The sequence below is a fragment of the Fistularia commersonii genome, chromosome 20, assembly GCF_037954325.1.
Source record: "Fistularia commersonii isolate RoL2024-O1a breed Wild chromosome 20, RoL_Fcom_v1.0, whole genome shotgun sequence".
Classification (NCBI taxonomy): Eukaryota; Metazoa; Chordata; class Actinopteri; order Syngnathiformes; family Fistulariidae; genus Fistularia; species Fistularia commersonii.
Window position 1 is genome coordinate 5,154,981 of NC_141303.1, and position 15,845 is coordinate 5,170,825.

At 40.7% G+C, this 15,845-nt stretch overlaps 1 protein-coding gene across 1 annotated transcript; it reads left to right on the plus strand.

Moving 5' to 3' along the window:
* The first annotated feature begins 1,614 nt into the window (after positions 1 to 1,614).
* LOC147222675 (WD repeat-containing protein 26) lies at positions 1,615 to 14,622 on the plus strand. The gene is made up of 14 exons (XM_086166639.1): positions 1,615 to 2,302; positions 4,226 to 4,325; positions 4,920 to 4,976; positions 6,232 to 6,368; positions 7,557 to 7,654; positions 7,782 to 7,938; positions 8,198 to 8,336; positions 8,934 to 9,074; positions 10,112 to 10,231; positions 10,529 to 10,674; positions 10,952 to 11,030; positions 11,136 to 11,265; positions 11,669 to 11,863; positions 12,292 to 14,622. Exons 1-14 carry the CDS (start codon positions 1,998 to 2,000, stop codon positions 12,315 to 12,317), a joined length of 1,830 nt encoding a protein of 609 aa, XP_086022765.1. The 5' UTR covers positions 1,615 to 1,997; the 3' UTR covers positions 12,318 to 14,622.
* Positions 14,623 to 15,845: the final 1,223 nt, after the last annotated feature.

Genomic DNA, 15,845 nt, shown 5'->3' on the forward strand with positions numbered 1-15,845 from the left:
TGTACAAATGACAGTAAATAAGGATTGGACATGAGGCAGAGTAGGAAACAGAAAAGCATTAATTCTATTTATTATATTGTCCATCAACCAAACGTGTAATGGGGGACATGGTGGTGGTAAAGATTTCCAATTTAACTACTGTATGTGTTGAATTGCCAGTTATTTGCGAATTTAATGCGAATTAGCAATGTTAAATATCGGTCTTTGGGAGGCGCTGTTTCACAAAAACTACCAAGACCTCCTCCTCCTCATCCTGCTCAATGCGAGGATTCCTTTGTGTTTTGTCCTTCCACTTCTCATGATTGCTACTGAGTGCAAATGCTTCTTTTTTTCACCGTATCACCCCATTCCAGAGCCACTCCATTTCTATAATCTATCTTTTGCCAATGTGTATGTTCTTTCATTACTGAGAATCCTGTATGTTAGTAATACTCCCTGAATCTGCGCTCATAAATGCTTAGAAACCAATTCAATTTGTTTGTTTGTTTTCCCTCCATCCTTATCATAAATCTAGAAAAGTCCACCTATAGCCACGTGTCTCTCGCAGTTGATGGGGGGCTGCAGGGTTACAGGGGCCGTGAATATAGATTATGTGATGTCACATGGGGAGGTTCATTGAATGGGGAGCTGTGTAACACAGTGTTTGCTGTGATCATATTATGAATACAAACTGTTGGGTATTTGGGAGGGGGATGACAAGGACAGTTTTGATATACAGGATGTACACTGTGATATACCAGGTAATTTGCCATCACGTATGTAAATACCTGTGCTGTTGAACAGATGCAATAGTGTGGGCTCCAAGACACTGTTTTTTTGCATTAATTTAATATCTGATTGGTAATTTGAAATGATTAAAGATAACTTACAACATTTTGATTACATAGAGGTTGCTTTCTGGTTTGCAACTTACCATTTTTTTTACATGTTTCCTCTTATTAACTGGATCATCTGAACATAATTAAAAGTCCTTGATTTGCCTTTGGAAGCTGGTTTTCTTGCTAAATGACATTTCATTAAAACAATGTAGTGCCACCACACAAACAGCAAGGGGTAGACAAAAATGTATCCATCTTCTGTTAATAAATTACAAGATATACTTAATCTGCATCCTAAATAAGGAGTGGTGGTAAATACAGATTCAAAGTGTTTATTGTTATGTTCATTCTGGAAACGTGTGTCTCTGCACAATAAAAATATTATTTTGCTATCCACAGTGAAGCCAGATACATAACAAAAAAAAAACGTTTAAAAAAATCATATTAAAAAACAGTCAATTTTTTACACCTCTGATCTTTGCTTTTCACGTGTTTTGCTACTGATCTTTGACATCTGGCTCTGATGCATTTTCAAATAAGGTAACAAGCGTTCAGACACTTGGAAAGACTTGGTGTGAGGTTTACCAAATTAAAGTTTATTTGTAAATGAACTGTTGATAAATGTCAAGTCTCGGGATATGTTCAACTGACATTAAATGTGAGCATTAATAATAATATTTGATTATTATGCTGTATTATTTTGCACCACCCATGGATTGAAATTTCACCCGGAAGCATGGTAGTGTAGGAATTTCCGCTTACGTCAGGGCGTCAGGACTCCATTAGAGCTGCAGCTGTTTTGAGAGAAACAACAACAAAAACGGGCAAACTGGCAGAGCGTCCACAGTGACAGTCCGCTCTGAGCCCGACAAACGAAGCCTCAAATCTGGAAGCCGAACGTTCATTTCCCACCCGGAGCTCCGCCGGCTTCTAACCACGGCCGCTCTCGGTGAGGAAACTCTGGCCTCCGCTTCCTCCTCCTCCGACTCGGACACCGGTGGAGCGTCGCCGCCCCCGCGGAAGAAGCACCGAGCCTCGGCGGCGGAGGGAGCAGGAGAGCCCGGGGCTTCAGCAGTCGTAACAGGCCTACCCGGAGTTGTCTTAGGACTCCCGACACATTCCCAAGCCACCTCTGCTATCCTCTTTAACCGAAGTGTCGTCAACAACCTCAGCAACAGCATGCAGGCAAACGGAGCAGGACAGGGACAAGAGTCGTCGGAGCTTTCCTGCTTAAACAGCGCACAAAACGGGGAGTCGTCGTCGGCCGGTGGAACTCACTCCAATGGGCTTCTCTCCAGCACAGACAACGGGAATAACGTCGGTACCAGTAACGGCTCTTCGGGCGGACCTGGCTCCGGGACTTCCACCGCTTCCGCGGCTTCGAGCTCGGACGTCGGCTCGCTGAAAAAGAAGAAACGACTTACTCAGGCGGAGGAAGATGTCATTCGATTAATAGGGCAACATCTCCACGGACTAGGGCTAAAGTAAGTTTATGCAATGTGTCATTCGGGGATAAATCAACAAAACCGTCCGACGACAGCGTAGAACAAATGAAGGGAACCCAAATGAACATTTTGTTTTTTCTTAAGCTGCGAAATAGCGGCTGGCACAGGAGTTATTAGTGTGCTTGACAGACACAAACATGGGGGGATGGGTTAACGTTAGTTAGCCCGTGAGCTCGGCGGTTGCTAGAAAGAAGGGGTCCATCTTGCACAATAACAGTTAGCTTACACAGCTAATAGCACTAGCCTGCGCTGGAGGTGTTGTTTCGCGACATTAAAAACCTTCCGCACAGTCACAAGACACACTTTTTAAACTTTCCACTGCTAAACATACCGGTCGTGGGTGCCACTGCGGTTCTCACGCAAGGAAAGACACGGTGTTTTAATTTACGATTTAATACATATCGTACTGAATGAAAGGCATTACATCATCTAACGTTTATTCAGAGCGTACGGTCCATGTTTGCACGGACTTGTATTTTGGGAAAGCTTAACAACAATGACATGAAAATAGCTCTGGTTTATTCGGCCAGTTAACTGTCCAAACAGTTGCGATTGTTTAGATAGGTGGCGATTTTGCGTTTAACGTGCTGTCATTGTAGATTTTGGACCCGATTACGGTTTTCTTCAGTCTCAAACTGGGTTGTCTTGGGGGGGTAATATGGTGTTTGCTAAGGCAGTGTGGGAGGCATAGATCGACCACGGTGTCAAAATGAACATGGGTAGACAAAATGTCCTGCTTATTTAAGCGAAACGAGCCTTCGTCTCGAACTGTCATTACGATCAACTCCTCAGTCCCAAATGTATGTGTCCAAAACAACGTATTAACTTTTCCACCCAGAAGACCCCCTCTTCGTTTATTTATAAATATCAGATCGGTGTGTGCACACTCGGGTGGCAAGGTGCATTGGTCCGTCTACGTTTTAGGTAAAGCCATCGGTCTCTACCGAGGGCGACATTGGGTTCAAAACCAAAGGGAATGGGTTGGTTTCTAGCGGCCGAGGAATGCGTTTTCAACCAGTTGTTTTAGATGGAAACGCCGTGTTTGAATCTAATTATAGCATGGCGGTATTAAGAAAAGTATGTCTAGCCCTCTTGTTCTCACTAGTAAGCTGCAATTGAACTGTGGGGTACACGCTGATCTCTCATATGTATTCCGCTGCCATTACAGAGTCCTGAAAAAGACAGTCCTAACATTAGTGTTTGCTGAGAGGGTGGGTGAGAGCATACATGGTGTTGCCTGGTATGAAAATAAGAGCCCCTGCGTTTCGGCAGAGGAAATGCAAGTGCAAGTCCTTGTAGCAGAAAGAGAGGCACAACACACAGCTGCTGCGCCACTTCATTGATACCTGGGAATGATGTCATCATTCTCAAGGTGCCAGCTTAGCCCCCCCAATCCTCAACCCATTTTCTTTATCACAAACAACCAAGCAGACCTGCCCATGGAGACGCGGCACACAGACAGATGGTTATGGTTCGTGGCTGATAGGGTGATACAAACAGCCGCCGAAGCTTGATTGATGTTGGAGAACCTCCTGTTCGCCACATATGATGCGCCGATGACACAACTGCTCCAGATGGATTCGATCTACGGTCTTGGATGCAAAGTTGCCTTTGTCTGAGCATGGTCTGACATGAATAAATGCCAGATATGGCTGTGAATCTTGATCAGAAGTTGCATTATATCAATGAAATGAAACTAGTTTCATCAAACTACGGGTTGATCTGTTATTTGAGTATGATCTGACAGGGGAGAGTTAAACTTGTAGGTCAATCTTAAGTTCTTCAATGTTGTTAACCCAGAGCCCTCTTGTTTCTTTAATCAACCTTTTGTCCTTACGCCTGCCTAACTATGTTGCATCTGTTCCTTTTTCCGTACCTTTCTCTTTCCATTTCTTGCTGCAGTCAGACAGTGGACCTGCTGATGCAGGAATCAGGCTGCAGACTGGAACATCCCTCAGCTACCAAGTTCCGCAACCATGTCATGGAAGGGGAGTGGGACAAGGTCAGTCTTGGGTTACTATGGTTACCGGATTGAAATTGGCATTTGATAAGCAGGGAGCCTGCTCCGTTTTAATAATCCGCTGCTCAATTACTATTCCATGCAACCATGAGGAAGCATTAATGGATTTTTTTTTCCCACATATAAACACATTACAGGATTTTACATTATCTCAATTACATTATTTATTCTCAGCACATAGTAACCTAAACGTTTGCAAGGTGACCATAGTTCAAGTTTGCAGCTTTTGTGACTAGTCATGTGCCATAATGACCATGTGGTAATAACTGTAAATGGAAAATTAGCAACCAATGTTTAATCTTTTGGATGCAACAAGTCCCCTTGTAAGCCAATTGTTTTCTTTTTGGTATGAAGATTAGCAGAATAGGAATTGTTGTGAAATATTTTACAGAACCCTGCATACCTATTGCACCTCCATTAATTTATTAATTTACTAACATTAACCAAGAAAGTGACTATAAGATATTTTCAAGGCTCATGTGATTAGTTATTTTTCCTGTGCAAGCGTGAAAACTGCTGCACTAACCATTTCTCTCTTTCTCTCCCCTCCATCACGCTCTCTTTGTTTTGGATCAGGCTGAGAATGATCTCAATGAGCTGAGAGCACTGATGCATTCACCCAATGCTATTGTGGTAAGCTCCCTTTGCTCAAACCTGAACTAGAATGAATGAAAGCTAGTCAGGGAGGAGGCACAACTGGATGTTCTAGACTGGTACTGTTATAATACAGGTCTGCTAGGACGTGTGAAATGATGAAAGGTGAAATGTTCCAGATTACTCATTAGCATTGTAAATGAATGTATATTTTTTTGAGCTGAATGTTCTTGAATTACTAGCCAACTTAATCTGATGATGCACTAATTATGTATTCAATTGTCCTTCAAATATAATCTGGTATGATTGATATGAAATTGTAACCACAGCTATACCCCAATATTCTAAAATGTTCAAAATCAGTGTACACAATGTATTAATAGATTAACTGGCGCAAAATAGAATCAAATGGAGTAGTTTGTGTAGAAACAAAAAATTAAAACATAAATAATTTTTTTTCCCCATATCTCCCAGTATCACCCTTTTTTTGTTTTTGTTTTAATCCACATCAGACAATACAGAAGGATATATATGTATATATTAATATACATAGATATATAAACTATATATACATAAACTACACAGCAAAAACGATGTGGCCTTAAGATTTGAATAGTGCATTTTATAATGTGCGTCTAGAGTTTGCACTCTACTCCGGGTAATTAGCCCTTGCTAGCAATGCTATTTAGAGGATAAGATGTACTAAAATGGTCCCCCGTGCCTGCTTCTCTTGGTCTGAGGTCTGTCTTGCTGCTACTACCAGCTGTATTACAAGGAAAATTGTTTTGGCTGTAGATTTTTATCTGTATCTAAAATGTGGGTAGCCATTTTAGGTCTTGTGTTTTGTTGTGGCAGGTTAACTATGTTTTTGCTGCTGTTGTCGGCAGTTTACCGACTGAATATCGCAGGTCCATTTCTTCAGGGTGTCAGTGTCTGTTTACATTTTTGTCTGTTGATGTTTAGATTTTACCTTTTTGTTCATATGATATACATCAAACTCTAGTATTTAGTTTTACACTCTAGTATCTAGTATTCCAATAACAAGAATACAAAGCCTTGTGATAAATGACGAACCATTTTGATGACATATCCTTTTCATGACAATGAAACGTACTTGTGACCCTTTGAACATACAGCTGTACCCACTTTATGTTGTCCGGCTGTCAAGCCAACCAGCTATTCTTAACTGTTGATATCTTATGGTTATTTTTAAGCTTTGTTTATACCTTTCCTACTTTGAATTAAAATATTTTACCCATGCTCATAGTCTCTGTCTATTTTTTTTTCTCTGTAGCGCATGAAGTTCTTGCTTCTGCAGCAGAAGTACTTGGAGTATCTGGAGGATGGAAAGGTTCTTGAGGCTCTCCAGGTGCTCCGGGGCGAGCTGACACCACTCAAGTACAACACAGATCGCATCCACGTTCTCAGCGGGTACTGTCATATGCCCAATATTGCATCTTTTTCATTAGCAGTACTCTGTCTGTCCATACGAATACTTGTCTACAGCTTGAGGATCTCTGAGAAGGCTTGTTCGAAATCATAGCTTTTGGAAATTGCTCTTTTCTTCCCACCCTAAATTTTATTCATTCTAATATTTTTTTACAGCATCTAAGAAAAGGCCACTAACTAATTTTCCTTAACCCTCTTTAATGATGTTTACATTTTTTTTTTCTCTTTTTATTTCGTCAGTATTTTGACAATACTTTACTACTACTCTCTGGCCTTTTTTTTCCCCAATGGGTGCTGTCAGCATGGCACATGCATTTTTAATTAGGGACAGCATGTGCCTATTTTTGATTATTATTATTTCAGTTGACTAATAGCTTGGACGATAACCTGAAACAGCACAACCCACTGCAAGTTACACAGCCACATGCTGCTGCAGACAGAATTAGGATCTCACAGTCTGGTTTCTGAAGCTGGGTCTTTCTTGCTGGAACCTGCTGCAGTAGTAGAAACCAATGATTCACTAGAGGAAAGTCTGGACTACACAGAATATTTTTCATTAGAATTTCATAAAGTCTTTCGTGGAACTAACTTTAGTGAAATATTACCTCACAACAAAGAAATTCACCAAATCCCAAATGTGGGTCTAATCTATAAAGATATCATTGAGATTTTGACCAGCTATATTAGATGGTGTCCTGAAGAGCTTTGAGCTGAACTTGTACTGGCATGTTAGATGCATGTATTTTACACCATCTTTATTGAAAGCACATTTAGTTTTTGTTGATAAGTCCTACCTTGACTTTTGTCAATCAGGAGGATGTATCTTAAAGTTTACCCTCGAGGATATCAGTGCATTTCTTTTGGCCAATGACTTAATAGTTCTATTAAGAGCACTGATTTACCTTATTTAAAGTCAACCTCAGGCAGCATTTTAAGTAATCAGAGGTTTTCATTCAGCCATTGGATGAACTGTTAGTAGGATATGTAATACACAGTTAAATAATCTAAGAAGGATAATCGACCCCCTTGATATATGTATTTATTTAATCAAACATGCTGTCATTTTTTTCCTTGCCCCTGCTTAACAACTTGTATTTTAGAGATCAATGTTGTGTGTTATGGTGTTCTCTCAGGATTTAGCTCAAGCTTTGCACTTATGTCCATTTACAGGTACCTAATGTGCAGCCATGCTGAAGATCTTAGGGCCAAGGCAGAGTGGGAGGGCAAAGGCACTGCTTCCCGATGCCGACTGCTGGACAAATTACAAAGTGAGGGCAAGGGTATATAAACTTAACTCTGTAGAGGTTATACAACTATTCTCTGATGACAATACTACAGTACATATAATCCATATACAGGATTAACTTCTGAACTCCTTTTTATCTTTCCTTGCAGCATACCTGCCACCCTCTGTGATGCTGCCCCCTCGGCGGCTGCAGACTCTTCTGCGACAAGCAGTAGAGCTACAGAGGGACCGCTGCCTCTATCATAACACAAAGCTTGACAATAACCTTGACTCGGTCTCTCTGCTGCTCGATCACGTCTGTAGCAGGTCTGTAGTGCTCTGTACTGCTATTTTTCAGGCCCCTTTAGACTGAGTCGGCTCGGCTATAAGTGATCATGCTACAGCGTTTGTCATTGATATGTCAGTTAACCTTCTTTCACAACATGATCAAATGTCGAAGCAAATGTTTTTAGTTTTGGAGAGTTAACAGTCCTGATGTTGTTTCTTTAAGGCATGAAAGTAACCTTAAACACATTCTGTTGAAATTTAGTCACATTCAAATCCTTGCTCTCCTTCTTTTCCACAGGAAGCAGTTCCCTTGTTACACCCAACAAATTCTGACAGAGCACTGTAATGAGGTGTGGTTCTGCAAATTCTCAAACGATGGCACCAAATTAGCCACCGGCTCCAAAGACACCACCGTCATAATTTGGCAAGTAGACCCGGTAAGTGCAGAAGAAGCCTTAATGCAAGTTTGTAAATATACCCCATGAGAATGTTGCAACATGTTCTTATGTAGGCTATCTTATCTTGGCATTTATGGCTCAATTTAGACATGTCGAGTTGTTTTTAAATACTTGTGCTGTGTTATTCAAATTCCTTCTTAAAGCCAGCCTTAGCTTTTACCATCACTCAGATTTTCTTCTCCAGCAAAAATGTAACTGTCTGTCAAGTTCTTCTGTTAACACATCGTGTACTTTTAGTTGAACTATTTTAAGAGAGCCATCTATTTGTCTACTGATTTTTCAACCTTTGACAAACAGCTGTCATTACAAGCAGTTGCCTGTCCCGCAGTTGTTTATATTTTCAGACAGACTTACGAGTATAAAGCTCTGTAACTAAAGAATAAGATAAAAAACATATTAGCTACCATTTCAATTGGAGTAGTTTATGTAGTCCTTTTAGAGTAGTCTGCAAGCTTGTTCTTGAACTTCTTACCTACCAGTTTGTATCTGTTCAATCTATGAATACAAGTAATTATGCAGTACAGTGTGTATTAATAAACATGTGTCACTGTCAATCTGCATCTTGGGCTTGTGAAGGAGACTCACCAGCTGAAGCTTCTTAGAACTTTAGAGGGACATGCGTATGGAGTCTCCTACTTAGCCTGGAGTCCGGATGACACCTACCTGATTGCCTGTGGACCTGACGACTGTTCTGAGCTCTGGCTCTGGAATGTTCAGGTATCAATTTTCCAAGTTCTGTAATGCGAATCGTCCGGCTTTTAATCTGGCGTCACCAGCTCTTTGTTAGAGCGACAAAATCAGAGCAAAGGAAAGACTGACAGAATGAATTCTACTGCTTCCAGCAGAAATGTGCTTTCCCAGAGAGAAGCTTTAAGTGTGTTTTTTTTTTTTTTGTTCATCATTTTAAGTGAGTAGCTGTAGGACAGATGTTGTATTCAACCTACCCTTTCTGAGATAACTGGCTGTGAATAGCTCAACCGGGAAAAGACACTCAAAATCAGATTGAATTGGAGGGATCGCAAAGGGATCTGCGAAATGAAATGAAAATGGTAGCCGTCTAGCTTGTCTAACCATTTTCGTCAAAATAGTAATGACTGTAGCACAGAATTAAATTTTATAGTGTTATAATGCCACATTTATAGGTAGCAATACACATATATAAAACCATGTGGTTGCCTGTGTGTTGTAAGGAATTGTGTGTGTGTGTGTGTGTGTGTGTGTGTGTGTGTGTGTGTGTGTGTGTGTGTGTGTGTGTGTGTGTGTGTGTGTGTGTGTGTGTGTGTGTGTGTGTGTGTGTGTGTGTGTGTGTGTGTGTGTGTGTGTGTGTGTGTGTTTGGGGATAAAGCATTTTATTTGAGTATGGCTGATAGTGTAATTTGAACAAGTATAAATACACATTGCTTGTACAGAACTACCTGCTGTAAAAACAGTTTCCCCGTCTAGCAGCACTGTGACATGCCAGTCACTGAACATGACAGTGAAACTGGCCAGAAAGTGTCTTATCTTTGTTGTCAAAGACTCAAGATGGCTGTTTGAAATACAGTAAACAAGTGTTCCCCTGTGAGGAAGACTTGCCTTTAACCTAACTATTGATGTTCTGTAGGCTGTGTACTCAGTGACCTCTCTCCTAACAGTCATGCCCCTCCCCCGTTCTTACTCAATGTGTGTGTTTTTTTTTTTTTTCCTTGTTGTCTCCCTTCCCCCATTTCTGCCCTCTTTTATATTCTGTCTCTGTCACTCCTCTTGATGACCAGACAGGGGAGCTGCGGACTAAAATGTCCCAGTCACATGAAGACAGTCTGACCAGTGTTGCCTGGAACCCCGATGGCAAACGTTTCGTCACTGGTGGACAACGAGGACAGTTCTATCAATGTGTATGTCAATGGATAATTTTTATTTTATTATAATTTCTTTTTTTCATTTAACCCTACTTGAGGAAAACTATGTAGAAGGGAAAAAAATCCTTCTAAATATGGTTTTCTCATATATGCACCAAAAGAGGAAACCCATTTTGTCCAGTTTTGAAAGCATCTTAGCATTAGTTAGCTTAGAATTCTGCACCTGTGAACGAACTTCATTTTTTTTTTTTTTTTAGTTTTAGATACATGTCATAGTTATAAAATAGAAAGGGATGTCCACTGAGAATCATAACTGCTCTCTTGTGGTGTCAGGATCTGGACGGTAACTTGTTGGATTCCTGGGAGGGCGTGAGAGTGCAATGCCTGTGGTGCCTGAGTGATGGCAGGACAGTGCTGGCATCAGACACCCACCAGCGCATTCGGGGATACAACTTTGAGGACCTTACAGACAGAAACATGTATGTGTCTGTCTTCCAGCTGCCTTAACTATTTTTTGTAAACTAAGGTGAAAAATGGTAGTTGTCTAATTGCCAATACTGTCTAGGTGAAGTTCACATCTGCTGGTGCAAAATGTAAACTGCACAGAAATTTGAGCAAAAGCCTCACTTAAATTTTTATAAATCTAGGATTATTTACTTATTTACTGTTGAATATACATTTTTTTGTCAAACTCAGTACTATGCACTATATACAGAAACACATTAGTTGTATTTTGCTGTTTTCTTTTTTCCACAGAGTTCAAGAGGACCACCCTATCATGTCTTTTACTGTTTCAAAGAATGGAAGATTAGCTTTGTTAAATGTTGCAACTCAGGTGAGGCTTTTTGCTACCCACCTCTGAAAGAGCAAGATAAATTTGCACTTTTCTGATCCTTAAAATGGAAATTATTAATACGCCTTGTCTTGCATGATGTGCCAGGGAGTGCACTTGTGGGACCTCCAAGACCGGGTGCTGGTCAGAAAGTATCAAGGTGTGACCCAGGGCTTCTACACCATCCACTCCTGTTTTGGAGGGCACAATGAAGACTTCATTGCCAGCGGCAGCGAAGGTAGAGCTAATGAGTGCTATAGAGCAATATTGAACAATAAATTGAAGCTCTTGTACTGATTAAAACACACTGCAGTACTCAAAATGCCTTTGCTTATATTGAATCTCTCTCACTATAAAAGGCCAGAGCTCTTTAAATGCCTCCACTGTTTTGTGTTAAGTAAAAAGAAACCTACAAAGTCATTGCAGTGAAAGTCTGCTTTTTGTTTTGTGTGTTATTTTAGGCAGAATGAGTAATTTGATCCCCTTTCGGTCAGTGCATAAATTATGGAATGTGTGAAACTGTCCATAATGTGACCTTGAGAAAGATTAGTTAATTTTGCAAAAGAGAGGCCCTTACTTATTGGGATTTATCTTTTGTGAATGTTTTTACGTTGACCTCTTTTTTTGCTCCATTCCGCCAGACCATAAAGTGTACATCTGGCACCGACGTGGTGAACTGCCCATTGCAGAGCTAACAGGCCACACGCGCACCGTTAACTGTGTGAGCTGGAACCCAGCTATCCCAGGACTCATGGCGTCTGCCTCAGATGATGGCACAGTGCGTGTCTGGGGTCCTGCCCCCTTCCTCGATTCACAAGAGGTGGATGGACTCAATGGTAATTGTCACACAGCCACTCTAAACGAATTGCTCCTGCAATTTTTTGAAGTCGAATTTAAAGTTTTGATGAGTCAACTTTGGACCTCGCCACTAAGAAAGCAATTTTTCGCTGGCAATGAAAATGTTTTAAAAGAAATGAGCTTCATTCAAATCGTATCTACAGATTCACAAGGTGTTTTTCTTTTTTTACTAGGGATAAATCATGAAACTAATTGGATGTATCAGGTGGATGCTCGGTCACTGTAAGATCTAGTCATATTGATAATGTCTAAAATAAACAATGGCCCAAAACTCTAAATATACAATTTTTTTAATACATTTTTACCATGGAAAAAGACTGCAAAATTTTAGTTGATCCTCTGCTGGTTGTGTTCAATTTTCTGTATTTACAACATTGTATCTTTTCTTTTGTTTTTTTTTCCATAGAAAACTGCAGTAACATGGACAGTTGATAGTCACTGATGGATCAGGTGACATTTCTCTTGAACAACAATCGGAGAATCCTACGATAACTACAAAATCAGAATGGGCAAATAAAATAACATCAACCTAAAGCAAGTCAAGAAAAACCTACACAAGCCACCAAGACAAAAGAGAAAACAAAAGTGAGGGAAAAAAATGTCTTCTGATTGCCCTAAACAACACGGTGGAGGTGATGACGGACAGTTTCAGGTCCTCATCCAAAACCTGGTCCAGACCCAGAGGCCTGGAAAACCGGTCATTGCCCAGCGGGATACAACCGCCATCCACTGGGAGCTGTAACGGCTGTTTGTTCTCCTCCTCCAACTGACCCTCCTCCCCCCATCTCGCTGCATGGCCACAGCCGTGCCAGGTCCTTGAGTTTCCTCTGAAACCCACCTCTACCTTAAGCTGGAGCACATCAAATCCCCACGAGGTGTCCAGACAGGCACCGCAGACCAGCCATCTACTGACTGGATGACATCTGCCTGCTGTTTGTCTCTCACAAACCTGTATAATGTCTCCATGGACAAGGATAGGGTGTTGTTGGGGGAGGGTGGTGCATAGGGGGATATAGCAGCTCTTCTGTATGTATGTTTTCCTCTTGCCCTTTTCTCTTGCTATGCTCTTTGCATTCAATTTGTCAGAAAAAGGCTGGAAATTCACCGTACAAAACGCTGACAGACCAGCTGACACAGAACACAAAGGCTATGCTAAATGTTGGATTCTTTTTATGATAGTCATAGCATTTTTCTCATTTAAGAGTTCAGTGAATCTTAGCTGAAGTAGTGCTCGTGGAAAGCTTTAGCCTAAAGATTCAACTTTCTGTTTCTCAACATTAGGAAAACAAACTTTTAATTGCTTAATTTAACTTCTCTAACAAGGACAGTTGCTGTAATGTTTCCAACGGACAACTCCCCCAATTCCTCTGTTGAGCTAGCTACCGCACAACTCCATTACATCTGCCTGTAAAGAAGGCAGAGAGCTTCACAGGTCACATATCAACCAGTGAGGGTGGTCAGAGGTTGAGGTGAGGTGTCAGGACATACACTTTGACCTTCCTCAAAAGACATACTTTGAGATGAGAAAGTTGTAAGTGCAACATGCATTGCACAGTGCCGACTGCTGTCTCTCCTCTCCGTGTGTGAATGAGAGTGAATATGCATGCACTTATTCGTGTGAGAGTTGACATTTGTGGGTGTGGGTTTGATTGGCGTATGTTTTGTATGTGTTCAATTCACACCAGCAGAAAATTCTCGCTACCCTACGACTCATCCCTTTCCAGCGCCCCTAATCCCATAGTGAAATTGTGGAGGATTTTAAACCAATTCTAAGTTATCCAAAGCCCCAATGGGACTTCTGTCTGTGGAACAAAGAATACTTAAGAGCCATTTTGTAAAAGAAAATGTTTTTTTTAATCTGGGGCTTTAATTTTTACAACACAGTTTTTTCTTATTTGTCCTTACCAAGTGGCATTCAGATGACACTGAGTTATGGAATTCGAATCATCTTTGCGGGGAGGATAATTAAGGTGTGTTTCCAAAAGTAAAGTATTGTGTTGTTAGCAAAGGGTCATTTCATAGAGGAAGTAAATGATAGGAAATATTGAACAAGTAGTTAGTCTAGCCCCCGAGAGAAGAGGAACCAGATCTACTCTCTGAAACCACATTGTTAAGGGAGTGTTTTTGCAATTCTGAAATACACACAAACTGCCTTCCTGTTCATACAGTTGCACAAAAACCTTCATTATCTATGAGTCCCCACTGCACTTTTCCTGGTTTCTGCTGTCTCATCTGCTGCAATGACCCATATCTCAGAGGTCCCCAAAAACATTGCAGATCTTTTGTCTGGCACGTTTTCTGTTCTTAAGAGTTTGCATTGACAGGTAGGTAAACAAAATACTTGTAAACATTTGAACCCTCACTATGCCTCTATGCACCCAAAAACAGTGACTGATTGTCTTGTAGACACTATAAATGCTCAACCTCATGCATATAATGCAGAGCAGCCTCATCTCTGGGGCACCACTCACAGCTTAGAGAGAATTCAGCATTAACAACCCCCCTGCTCTCCAGCCAAGATATTGAGTGGTCAGTGTCCGTTCAAAGCTTTCTTCCTCCCTTTTTCAGGGTATGTAATGACTATTTGCTACAGACTGATATACAGTAAAAATGTTTAAAAACAGTGCTTTTCTGTCTGTTTTTATTGAACTTTTTGTTACTTCAATTTTTTGTTCACATTATATCATTTTTGGTTGACCTCTATCCCTGTATGATCATATTAAAATATAACCAGACATTTTGAGTCCTCTTTTTTTTTGTAATCTTTATCATCCCTTTTACCTTTCTTATATGTTTTTGTGGGTTTTGTGTTTGTATTCTGTTGCATTTTATCTTCAACTATTTCAAAACAAATATGCACAGTAACACCCATGCCAATAGAAGGTAGAAGAGTCTTTAGGAAGTGTGTTACCTAAAATCAGGTTTTAACTATCCACCCCTCGCCTTTAAGAGTTTCCTTTGTGTGAAAATCAGCCTCCCCCGTCTGTATAATTGGTCTAAATCTTGGTGTGCCATTGTAAATTGGCGATTGCCACTTGTTTGTTAATTTCAGCCAAATCACTTGAGGCACAGGGTTTTATTTCTGTTCAGGATGTATGTCAAGGTTCGATATACACACTCTGGAAGCACCTATCTCAACTCCTGGACTGCAGGATGGATTTCTCTACCACACTCATATATCCCAAGATTCGAGTCCAAGAAAACGCAACTAACCCAAACATTCAGTCAAGTCCAACGATCATCTGCTGGTGGCAAATGCTATGTCTGTATGCAATCTGGTGTCTACTTTGTTCTTTTGTCTTGAGTTTACCAAGGGAGCAGACTCTGATTTAACTATGTTTATTTCTCTCTCAGAGAGAGAGGGACAGGGTGGGGAATATTAAGGGCTTACTGTAGCATCTCTAAGTTCCTTGGGCTTGGGCGGGAAGGGATGATGTGTGGGTTTGCGTTTATGTGTTATTTACAGAAGTGATTGTACTGTTTTGTATTGTTGTGTAGGAAAAGTCATGTATGAATATTTTCAATAAAGTATTGAGGGTTTTGAAAAAAAATGGCCCACGAACATTTGATGGGGCAGGAGATTGGGAACTCCCCCAACATCAAGATCGGGCAATACCAGCTCCTTCCACCCATCTGTAGATCCAAATGTCCCTGAATCACTGCTTTCTGCAAAGCATGTGTCAAATGACTTTTCTTCAATTTCATCTTTGTGGTGAGTCATGAGCCATGTAATGACTCCTAAATGTCTTGAGGTCTGGGCCCAGACCACTTTGGAGAAATCTTTTTCTCCGTGAAAGAAATTGCCAATAAAATGACATTACTGTTGTTAGACTTGTCTTGGACCTTACATTTCCATATAAAATTGTATTAGCCATTTACCTTTGACGTTGGTATATTTCATAGAGGATGATGTTGCAATGCGATATGTTAATTGAGTAAATGCATCATTGTAAATTTGGA

What these genes read in the sequence shown, in the direction of transcription:
- LOC147222675 (XM_086166639.1), top strand. Translation starts at nt 1,998, where the DNA reads ATGCAGGCAAACGGAGCAGGACAGGGACAAGAGTCGTCGGAGCTTTCC. An exon ending in CTCCACGGACTAGGGCTAAA is followed by an intron (nt 2,303 to 4,225) that starts GTAAGTTTATGC and finishes TTCTTGCTGCAG; the next exon opens with TCAGACAGTGGACCTGCTGA. An exon ending in ACTGCTGGACAAATTACAAA is followed by an intron (nt 7,655 to 7,781) that starts GTGAGGGCAAGG and finishes CTTTCCTTGCAG; the next exon opens with CATACCTGCCACCCTCTGTG.